The 12440-nt window shown below is 38.1% G+C and overlaps 1 protein-coding gene across 12 annotated transcripts in view; it reads left to right on the top strand.

Annotated features, from left to right (window-relative positions):
- Window positions 1-7519, top strand: part of RAPGEF4 (Rap guanine nucleotide exchange factor 4) — a 348490-nt gene extending 340971 nt beyond the window's left edge. For 10 of the 12 annotated variants that reach the window (XM_049887444.1, XM_049887446.1, XM_049887443.1 and 7 more), the window contains 2 exons: window positions 2463-2517; window positions 6513-7519. In XM_049887444.1, the coding sequence (XP_049743401.1) occupies window positions 2463-2517; window positions 6513-6640 (183 nt within the window). In that variant the 3' untranslated portion in view covers window positions 6641-7519. The other 2 variants (XM_049887445.1, XM_049887453.1) reach the window with 2 other exon arrangements.
- Window positions 7520-12440: the final 4921 nt, after the last annotated feature.

Here is a 12440-nt window from a genome sequence, read left to right on the forward strand (position 1 = left end):
AGCCTTAGAGTATAGCTGTAAAGAGTAGTCTAAAACTGAAGTCAGAATGAAATGTTTTAGCTTTCAAAACTAAAAAGCAGAACAATTACTCTCTACAAAATGGTATAGGAAGAGGTTTCTGACCCCTGTTAATTGTTTTATTATTCTTCAGAGGGGCATACTGGCAGCAGTTCCCATGGTTTTCAGTAATTACACTCCATTCAATATCTGAAGAATTATAATAATTCTGCATGGAATATACTCATGCCCTTCCGATGCAAAGCCTTTAGAGAAGTGAAAAAACAACTTAAAGTAAATTAGCAGGAAAATGATCATACCCATTATAGTTACTGTTTATTTCAGGGCCCCTTATATCAGAGGCTAATTATACATTGTATGTTACACTTTCTTGGAGGTATTTGTAATATATTTCTCATGCTGATCAACAGACATGCGGGTTTTGGATCCTTTATGAAAGTGAAGTTCAAACTTCTGCGATTACTTTTTTGTATGTGAGAAGTTACCCAGTGCAGACCCACGTCATTTAATGTTTGCCTGAGGCCGCAAAGCAGTAGCGGTCAGTGAGGTATTAGGAAGGTTCACATGTATACATTCGTAAGGGTGTGACTCTTCCATGAATTCTTTTCCTGCCAAATGAGTTTTTCTTTTTCTTTTTTTTAGGCTACGTAGCTTTCTCAAAGTCATTTTCTATACTTTTTGGCAAGCTGAGGATCCAGGAAGAAAGAAAGTGAAGACTGGAATTATATAACTGCTTAGAGATTGGGGAGTCTCTTTCTCTGGGAAAAGCCTTATCAATTTTCTGCTAATGTTAAAATTAATCCACCGCCTCTGTTAAAAAAAACAAAAACTAAACCCATCGTCGTGGAGTGATTCCAACTTACAGCTGCCCTATAGGACAGAGTAAAATTGCCCCATGGGTTTCCGAGGCTGTAATCTTTACAGATTTTACCACTGCCCAGTGAGGCAGTGGTAAAATGCTTGGCTGCTAGCCAAAACGTTGGCAGTTCGAACCCACCAGCCACTCTGTGGGAGAAAGATGTGGCAATCTGCTTCTGTAAAGATTTACAGCCTTGGAAACCCTATGGGGCAGTTGTACCCTGTCCTGTAGGGTCACTATGAGTTGGTATCGACTCCACGGCGGTGGGTTTGGTTTTAAAGTCTGAGCAGCAGAGGTGTACTGAAACAATATGTAGGGACTGGGGGTCCCGGCTTAGGTTTCATAGCTACCCTATAGAACAGAGTAGAACTGCCCCATAGAGTTTCCAGGGAGCACCTGATGGATTCAAACTGGGGACCTTTTGGTTAGCAGTTCTAGCTCTTAACTACTACGCCACCGGGGTTTCCGATTAAAATACCACGAACAAGAAAGGCATGTCCTAGCTAATGAATTGTGCTTAGTTCTCATCAATGGTTTTCCTCATGGGTTCAGCATTTCCATTTCTGTCCATTTTTGGCTCTTTTCTTCTTTGTTCTTAACTAAGCTGAGGGCAGATTCCTTTTGAAGCCTCTGTTGTACCCAAATTGTAAAACGACAATGAGAAAACAAGTGCAAAATTAACAAAGGTTAAATAAATTATGATCTACCCATATGATTTAATACATACTCATTTAAAAAACATTTTAAAATACAAATGGCATGGGAAATTGTGCAATGTTAAAAAATTTTTTACTCAAAAATCTGTATGCACAGTGTGACTTCAATTTTTAAAAATAAGTTTTACATATTTTTTTAAAAGATTAGAAGGAAATGGACACAAATGTTAATGTAGTCACCCTGTGAAGTGATACTTGAAGTGACTTTTACTTTACTCTTAATATTTTCTGTTTTCTAAAATGTGTATTTATTACTGCTATAATCAGAAAGAAGGAAGGAAGGGAGGGAGGGAAGAAGAAAGGAAGAAAAAAAGAAGGAAGGAAATTAGGATTAACATTAAAACACATACGCTTGCTGGAAGATTAAAAAATTCAGTAATCTACAATGTGGAGCAAAAATTTATAGGTAAAATATTTTCATTATGACTGTTCAATTTAATGTAATTTAATGTCTTGAGTCCTGACTACTGACCATGAGGGACTTATCAACATAACTCTTCTCCAAATGTAGGATAGTTACAAATTCATGATGAGATCAAGAAGGGATGATGAGAACCAGTCCCAAGCAGCAAGTTACAGTCTCCAAAAAGATACACTGCTTTTTACACCCTGAGGAACAAGCAGATAGACTTGAGTTATGCCATTACTATTCCTTTCCTGAACAATGCCTTGTACTTGTGGGTGCCTCTTTAACATTATTAAATAGCTTCTGCCTCACCCAGTTGCCTTCAGATGGTCAGCATCTCAGAACATGCTATTTCTCATGGTGCTGAGTATTGCCGAAATAAATAAGTCTGTTTTCCTTTTCGAATTATATGTTAAGCTTATTTGCATTTCTGTCTTTCTGGTTTTTTTTTTATTCTTTTCAGCGCATGATTGCAAATACTGCCAGAACAGTGAGATACTGCAGAAGCCAACCCTTCAGTAAGTTAAATGCCGCCACATGTTGCAGTATAGAGCCTGGGGATTAAGCCCTTTTTAATGAGGCCACTGAAAAACTATACGAGTCTAGAGAAAATTTGATTGTGTCAGAGACACCTTAGACCATGAATTCCATTAAAAAAAAAAATTTTTTTTTTTTTTTTTATAGGCTAGGGAAATTTGGTTTGAGGACTTTGTTGTTGTCATGAAACTAGAAAATATTTACATCTTTGAAAACTATAAATTAACCATGGAGATATTATGTTATGAATGGATTTAAGAGAATTAATTTGCTGTTTCCAGGGTGGCTAGAGACAACTCAGACATGATTGCCAGCCTCAAACCAGCTCTCTTTATGACTCATTGTTTGGTGTTGAAAAACTCATATCAACCCTTGGTGACTTAGTCCTATCATTTGTAAACTGGGAAAAAAATAATATTCGTTATCTCTCAGGGTATTGAGAGAGTGCATTAATATTCATAGCACATTTGTCAAATGTCCCATAGCAAGAGTTCATATTATGTTTCTGAATATTCTTCAGTGAAGTTCAAGTGCTCTTTTTAAATCTGAACATGTATTGCAGTAACTACTATAACAGAATACTTTAATATAAAAATATTACTGAATATAATGAACCATTTTAAACTGTTGTCAGTTAAGTTGCATTATGACACTCGGTCATCGAGCTAGACCAATCCTTGTGTCTCCTGTGACCTGGGACTTTAGGTGTGGATAGATGCTGGAACGCTGGCTCCTGTAAGCTGGGCTGGGAGTGAGGAAATGGACCATGTAAAGTCTTTAGTTAACGTCACTGTATGAGTCACTTGAAGAAATTTGGCTAATTAACCCAGCAGGATAATTTGACATGAACCTGTCTGGGAGGCTACCAGCACCATCCCTTCCGGTAAACCTGGTGCTGAGAAGAGGTTCTCATTTTACTAAACAGAGCTATGTTTGCTCTTCCTAGCTCAGGACTGGCCCAAAGCCATGTTTGCTAATGTAGAATGTCAGAACTACTAAATGTTCCTTTTTAAAGTACAAGGGAGAAAACCTAGGAAAAATAATCTTGACTTGTGGAGGAAGTAGACCTTTAAAGATTTGATTCAAATTATTGTGCCTTCTCTTACTTTAAAAATGAGAATTGTCTTGCATCTCATTAACGGCTCCTATTGAATTTTGCCAGAATTAGTGTCTCATATCTTTTCCTATTGTAGTATACTATATATATACCAAACCAAAACCAAACTGTTGCCATCAAGTCGATTCTGACTCACAGTGACCCTATAGGACAGAGTAGAACTGCCTCATAGGATTTCCAAGGAGTGGCTGGTAGATTTGAACTGCCAGCCTCTTGGTTAGCAGCTGAGCTCTTAACCACACCACCACGGCTCCAAACCCTAACTAATGGGCTGAAATGACAACATCTGCTAGACCTTTGATTCTCTTACTCTACTTGTTTTAAACACCCATGTCATTCTGTTCTGATCCACACTCAAAGCAGGTGAGCAACTGAAACTCTTGTTATAGTTAGCTAATGTCTAGTCAGCATATATGTGTGTATGTGTGTGTGTGTAAACACATGATCATGAAGTAGTGATACAAGAGAATACAAGAATATATGAATGGTATCTGTCTACAACAGGGTTTTAAAATCTAGAATCCATGACCCTTCATTATGGTCCAGGAAATAGCTAAAATTATATGCAAAATTTTGAGAGGATTCATAGCCTTTAGAAGCCCACGAGCCAAAGAGCCACAATAAAATATGCTTTGTTCCATAAGCCTCTTTGGAAGTAAATCCTAATTCTTCTATATCTTCTTCTGGAGATGTGGGAAAAAAAATACTTACAAAGTCCTCACTGCATTTGTTGAAGTTATCAGTAACTGCTGGTAAACAACAGCTGCTCAGCTCTGAAGTCAACAATCTATAGATAAAGCTATAGGAATAGATAAACATGTGGGACTGTGTAGCATGTAATTACAGTATATTGTACATGTACCGCCAGTGAGAAGCAAGGAAACTAAACACAATGTGTCCTTCAGTGTGCTATTATATATATGCGATAATTATACTGATGAATTTCTTCTTACAGCAAGTAGGGCCTTTGCATCTTCCCCCTGCTTTTCTGTGTTCAGACCTGCAACCCTCCCCTGCACCCCAATGCAGATGGCATTCGGATTGTCTTTGGGAGCGGGGTGTGGATCTGAGAGGAGCAGATGGACTGCAGAAAGCAGTGTGCCATGGTGGGCAGAGCACTGATCTGGAGTCCATACTGGCTTGGCCTTTCCCACTATCCTAGACAAGATGCCCCACACCAGTGATCCAGGGGACAGAGGTGGCTCACAGGTCCACGGCAGGCTTTGTGAGGTCAAATCGACTCTGCAGCAACTTTTTTTGTTTTTAAACATTGAGACATTATTCCCTTTTACTTTGAAATAATGTCACCATTTAAAAATTGGGGGAATTCATGGGAAAGAAATCCAGATTTCCAATTTCTTTAGAAAAACAGGAAAATCTGGCAGCTCTGGGCACAGATTCCCAGGTGGCAGCAACATGCAGAACCTAAGCAGTCACTTCCAAAGGAACCTGTGTTTCCAGTTCACTGTCAAATTTGGCATTCCTCATACGTGTCTATTCCCTGTGTAGGGTTGTGGACACCTGATTGTTCTTTCAGTCCTGGTCGTAGGGAAACCAGTTAACTTCTCGTAGAGCTTCGGGTGTATTGGTGATTCAGTAGGAGAATTTTCACCTCCCATGTGGCAGACCCATATTCAATTCCAGCCAATGCACCTCAATCGCAGCCAGCACCCGTCTGTCAATGGAGGATTGCGCGTTGCTGTGATGCTGAACAGGTTTCGGCAGAACCTCCAGACTAAGACAGATTAGGAGGAAAGACCTGGAGATCTACCCCCAAAAATTAGCCAGTGAAAACCCTGTGAATCACAACGGTTCAGTCCCTAACCTATCACTGGGATGGTGCAGGGTAGGGCAGCATTTTGTTCTGACGTGCATAGGTTCACCATGAGTCAGGGGCTGACTAGACGTTACCTAGCTATAACAAGAGTTTTGGTTGCTCACCTGCTTGGAGTGTGGATCAGAACAGAATGGCATCGGTGTTCAAAACAAGCAGAGTCACAGAATCAAAGGTCTAGCAGAAGCCGTCATTTCTGCCCACTAGTTAGGGTTTGGAGCCCAGGTGGTGTGGTTAAGAGCTCAGCTACTAAACAAAAGGTCGGCAGCTCAAATCCACCAGCCACTCCTTGAAAACCCTACGGGGCAGTTCTACTCTGTCCTAAAGGTCACTACGAGTTGGAACCAACTCGACAGCACCTAATAACAATAGCAAGTTAGAGTTTTGTTTCTGACTATGGGCGGCCTCTAAGAACATAAAAGATGCATTTCCTCTATGGACAGGGAACCCTTTGGTACATGAACCAAGTCAGGCCAGGCTTGAAATGACAAGCTAAAGTGGAAGGTAGCAAAACTATAGATTGTATGTAAGTAAAGAGGGGAGTCAGGGCTTTATAGTCTCACTGTCTTGCTTCAGTTTGGCCCAGGTGTTAAGTGCTTTTGTCAGAAGCAAATGAAAACCATACCTTCCGCCATTAGTCCTTATCAAGGAGGCATGCTTTGTGATACACAGAGGTGGGTTGGTATGGGAAAACAATTATAATCTGTAACCAGGCACAATCAGGCTGATGCTTTATATATACATATATATATATATATATATATATATGCCATTTATAATGTGTAATACAAAGGAAAATGATCAAAAGAGGTAATTCCAGGGAAGAAAAGAAAATTGGGGGTAGTGTGGACAGGGGATGAGCTATAAGAACCAAGCAGAAAAATTTCAATGAATGCGGTATGTTGAAAAACCGAATGGAACCCAGGAATCTATGATAAATGTAATAAACAGTTAGAGAAAATAAAGCTGTAGTTTAACTGCACATAGTGTGCAGTGCCAATAATGCTCTTTACCTCTTTCAACAGATCCTGATGCAGCTCAAGCTAATAAGAACCATCAGGATGTCCGGAGTTATGTACGGCAATTAAATGTGATTGACAACCAGAGAACTTTATCACAGATGTCACATAGATTAGAGCCTCGTCGGCCATAGACATTTAAAGTGCCCAGAACAATGGTTTGTCTCCAGTTCACAATCTGTTAAAAATGCCATTTATGCCACTACTGACTGTATTGCCACTAGAGAATTCCACAAAACAAGCAAAAACACACCCTGAGACATCTCAGGGCTGCATCCTGCTTCCAGCTACATGACGAGAGAAGGAATTATTTGACTTGCATAAAGCTTGCACACTCTAGCTTAGTAATCCCCAGTTTGTAGTCACCCTATTTCATTTCTAATTGTGCCATCTTCTTTGCTGAAACATAAAAAATAAGGCCCACAGGAAGAGTTTGGTAGTAATACCACTGTCAAGAGAAGAATCAACCCCTGACATTTTTTTCTAAGAATGTTTACAGGATAAAATGTGTGACAAATGGAATTGATTTGGATACATCAGTGGTAATATAGTTCCACAATTTTTGATTCAAGATTTGGAGTGTGGGGTTTTTAAAGGTGTTGAGGAATTTGTATAGATCCAAATTATTGGTTGTATTTGTCCATCTTCATAGTCTTACCTTGAAAGAAATAGAACCTGACCACATTACTTATACAATATTATGGCTTTTTATGTAACTTAGGAAGGACTGGTCTGTAATTTCTGAATGATAGAGTAATATTTATGTTTACAATGTAACTTTTTAATATTTACAAATCAGGATTACATACGTAAGAATTCCAATAAGAAACTCCAAGGTTCTTAAAATTGCCAGCGTTAAGATGGAAACTAACATTTCAGAAGAGCACAATATGCACAAAACATTTTTTTCAAAATTAAAATATTTTCCTGGGCATTAAAAATCTTTACTATTGGCTACAAATTATTGTTACTGATGAAAAAAAAAAATATTTTCTGGACTTCAATGTTATTATAAATATCTTAATTTTCAGCAATTGTTTTGCACTTTCAAATAGACTGTAAATAGTTCATTCAATCAATGGTATAGAGTTATTTATTTGCTATATAGTAGATATTGTGCCAAATAATTGCTTTTTATTTATTTTATTTAGTATGTAATTTTGGAGTACATTTTTTCCTGTTTTCATAATTAGGCTACATTTAATGTGTAGGAATTGTATGTATGTATATCTTTTGTAAATAATATCTAGTATCTTCATTAAATACAATCGTTGACAAGAAATGGTTGTGTTGTTCTCAATTTCTCTAATATCTGAAGGTTGAACATTTGATATGGTGAGGCAGTATATAAAACTGAAATAAATTTCACATACCATAAAATTTATCCTTTTCAAGAATATAACTCAGTAGTTTTTAGTATATTCACATGGTTGTGCAACTATCTAATTCCAGAACATTTTCATTACCACTAAAAGAAACCCCATACACATTAGCAGTCGTTCTTCATTTTCCCCCTCCCCAGCCCTTTAAAGCCTAACCAAACCCGTTTCCATACAGTCGATTCTGACTCAGCGATCCTACGGGAGGGAATATGACTGCCATCTAGGGTTTCAGATCCTGGTGGATTTGAACTGCCAACCTTTTTTGGTTATTAGGCAGGCTCTTAACCACTGTACCACCAGTGCTTTGGCACCATTAATCTACTTTCTGTCTCTATAGATTCACCTGTTCTGGACATTTCATATAAACAGTATCACATACAATATGTGGCCTTTTGTGTCTGGCTTCTTTCACTTAGCATAATGTTTCAAGGTTCATCAATGTTGTAGTATACACAGCATGTCATTCCTTTTTATGGGTGAATAATATTCCGTTTTATAGATATATGACATTTTGCTTATCCATTCATTAGCTGATGGACATTGGGTTATTTCCACTTTTTAGCTATTATGAGTAATGCTGCCATGAAAGGGCACTGTATTTTTAAACTGCCTGATATAGAACCTCATACCATTTCTTAGTGGATACTGATTTAAGCACTTAGTAAATATTTGAAGAAATTTCCAAAATTCTTTGAATTCCAGACGTGTCTCCATTTCTTAACAAGTCAGTATTCTCCAGAATGTGTTCCAGACCATACTAATGTCCCACGTTCACAAGCAGTTCTTCCAAAACAAAACACAACTGCAAAGCAAGAAATAAAAACCAGAATGTTATGTTCAAATAAGTTTAAGAAACACAGCATAATATGCCCCATTCAAGTGATTAAAGTGTCCATTAATGTATTTCAGGGCCCTGAGAATTCCTGCTGTAATCCCTTTTAACAAACTACAATTAAAGCCCATGTTCAGGAATGGTAAAGCATTCTGTGTTCATTTATATAATATGTCAGTGTCTTCGGGGACAGGAACATTGTTTATTCAGTTTTATGCCTCCCACTCAGAGTCAAGCACAATACCTAGACATTACTAGACAATAAAAATGTATATATATATTTATTGAATAAATTTGCTTGAAGTCATTATTATTCAACATTTCATTATCTCATGGACTTCAATATCAGCTGCCAAGTTTTTACCCTTATATATTGTTCCTTTCCTGGGTAATTTAAAAAAGATAAGAATGAAGCTGATAGTGCATTCCTTGGGCATCCTTGCTTTATCTGAATAATTGCTTGTTTACTACTATCTTACTATACAAAGCCAGAACTCTTGATGACAGACAGTTCCCTTCCCTCAATTCCATCGTGAATAACATCTTCTGACCTTATTTTAATTTAGTTTCAACATTATTCAAAATCAGTGTATACTCTTTGATGTATATTCTTTTTGGTCTTCCAAATGAGAATAACTACTACTGTACTTAAGGTAAGAGATTTTAATTATGTCTGGCCTCTTTGAAAACATGTTAAACTCCATTATTCAAAGTAGCGATGGTGAAGTAAAAGAATTCACACTCTAAAAATATATAGTAGACAAGTGACCCGTCCTGAGGCAAGAGATGCAGTTAATATTTTAAAACTTGCAAACAAGCCAAAAGAAAATGAAATGCCTACAGGGTCACAAGAAGGATAATGAGGTTTGCTGGAAAACGTGAAAAAGAAGAAAGAATGTTTTTACCCAAAGCGCCTGTAGAAAATTATACATTTAAGTGGTTAACATACCTGCTTAGCAAGGTCACTGGCACAGTGCACAGGAGCTAAGCTTTCCCAGCAATTTTCGAATACTATGCAGGTTACTAGACGTCTCCTGAATTCAATAGCATTTCCTTTTAAGAAAGATATGAATGCAGGTCAATGACTAACAGTGTAAGAAAATTAAAAGAAGTGTCATTCTAGTCAAATTGTGCTTATAATAATAAAAAAAATTAGCATGGAATATACAGTGTGGCAAAATGAACTCCTACATTGAATAGCTTTCCTTCAGCTGTCAACCTGAAATGTATTACTTCTCTTGCTTCTGAGTCCTCTTAATTTTCTTTATTTGTCCTACATGCGAGAAGAGTGTGGTGTTAGATGAGCAGGTCACAGCATCCCTGAGTTATAAACTGGAGAAGAACCTTGAACTTAATTAGGTATTGTTAATTATCTTTCCATTCATTTACTCATTCATCAACAAATAACGATCAAGGTACTTACTAAGCGCCGGGCACTGTATGAGTTCAGGATTCAATGGTGAGAAAAACTAAACAGGATCTTTGTTCTCTTAGAGCTTACCATCTGGTGGCAGAGATAAGATTAACCAAATTATCACAAATAAAAATATAAAAGTGCTTCAAATGAAGGATACGGTGTTATGTTACAAGAGTATGTGATAAGAGAAATTGATTTGATCTAAGGTGAGGAAATGTTTCCTGTGGAAGTGACAGTTGACCTGAGCTCTGAAGGATATAAATGGTAGCCTAGCAGATAGAGGAGGGCAATATGTTCTAAGCAGGAATAACATTGGCAGTGTAAAGAGGAGAAAGCTCATTGTGTTGGAGCAGAGAGAACATAGGTGAGCATGGTACAAGATGTGCTGGAGAGCTAAGAAGGGCTCAGAGCATGCAAAGTCTTGCGTATCTTTTTCAGGAGTTCTATCCTTAACCCTGAAGCATTGATGGTTCCGTAGTAAAATTCTCACCTCCCATGCAGGAGACCCAGGTTCCATTCCCAGTCAATGCACCTCGTGTGCGGCTAGCACCTATCTGTCAGTGGAGGCTTGCATGTTGCTATGCTGCTGAACATATTTCAGCAGAGCTTCCACACTAAGACAGACTGGGAAGAAAGGACTGGCAAGCTACTTCTGAAAATCAGCTAGTGAAAACCCCGTGGAGCACAACAGTCCAATCTACATTCATCATGGAGACGGTGTAGGACTGGGCAGCATTTAGTTCCTTTGCTCATGGTGTCACCACGAGGCATGGGCCAACTCCATGGCAGCTAACAGCAACAATTTTTAACCCAAGAGCAGTGGAAAGCCATTAAAGTGCTTGAGGCAAGGAGACTGTGATCAGACCTGCATTTCTAATGATTAGCCTTTGGGAGGCAGGGTCACTACTTTATGTTTATAACACTGTCCACAACATAGTGAGTGTCAACTCTAATTCCTTAACTGAGTGGCTTTACTGTTCAGGCTTAAAGGTATGGCAGAGGGAGTAGTGGATAATGGCAAATATCAAATTAAAATCAGTGGTGGCAAACTATAACCATAAAATTCTTAGAAAGAAAAGCAGGGGCTACCCTGTCAGGCCTAGGTTTCAACAATGGATTATCTAATGTAAAAACAAAAGCACGAACAGCAAAAGTCAAATAAGTGGGGATCTCATAAAAACTAAAAACTTTTGTTCATCAAAAGACTTCACCAAAAACGTGAAAAGACCACCAACTGACTGGGAGAATATCTTCGAAAAGTGTGTATCGACAAGAATCTAATAACCAAAATATATAAAACTTCAACAACATCAAAAAGACAACCCAATCATAAAATGGGCAAAGGACTTGAATAGACATTTCACCAAAGAGGACATTCAAATGACCACCAAACATATGAAAAGTTCCTTGGCATCATTAGCCATCAGAGAGACAGAAGTCAAACCACAATGAGATACCATTTTATTCTCACTAAGATGGCTAGGATTAAAAACAAAACCAGAAAATAACAAAGGTTTGCTAGAAGGTGGTAAAGTTGGAACCCTTAACCATTGCTGGTGGGAATGCAAAATGGTACAGCCATTGTGGAAAACAGTGTGGCAGTTCCTAAAAAAAACTAAAAATAGAACTACTGTATAACCCAGCAATTCTACTCCTAGGTATATGCCCAAAAGACTTGAAGGCAGAGACTCAAACAGACTTGTATACCAATGTTCATTGCAGCAATATTCGTAATAGCCAAAAGACAGAAACAACCAAAATGCCCATCAACAGATAAATGGATGAACAAAATGTGGTACATACATACAATGGAAAATTACTCAGCTGGTAGGAGAACTGAAGTCTTGATACATTCTACAATATGGATGCAGCTGGAAGACATGCTGAGTGAAACAAGTCAATCACAAAAGGACAAATATTTTACAGCCTTACTTTTTTTTTAACTTTCAAAAAGTTTATTAGATTACACAAAAATATGCAAGCAGAGAATTGTGTTCCTTTTCTTTATAACACTTGGCATTTCTAAGACCGTATTGCATTTGTTCTGAGGTTTGACAGTTGAAGCCATTCACTAGTGCTAGTGAAAGGGAAGGTAGAGCTGCCTCACCCCCTGGGAGTCCATTGGCACATAGACACTTGAATTAGCCCTCCCAGTTCCTCAAAAATGTAACCCTATCATGTAACTGACAGAAACGGGGTGGTGAGCGGGGGTGGGTATGGCTTGTTCACTCATGAAACCAGCTTTTTATTACAAAAGGCTTATGATGGGGCAGTAGAGCTTGTTGAGACCCATATGGAAATTA

This window comes from Elephas maximus, chromosome 6, assembly GCF_024166365.1.
Source record: "Elephas maximus indicus isolate mEleMax1 chromosome 6, mEleMax1 primary haplotype, whole genome shotgun sequence".
Taxonomy (NCBI): domain Eukaryota; kingdom Metazoa; phylum Chordata; class Mammalia; order Proboscidea; family Elephantidae; genus Elephas; species Elephas maximus.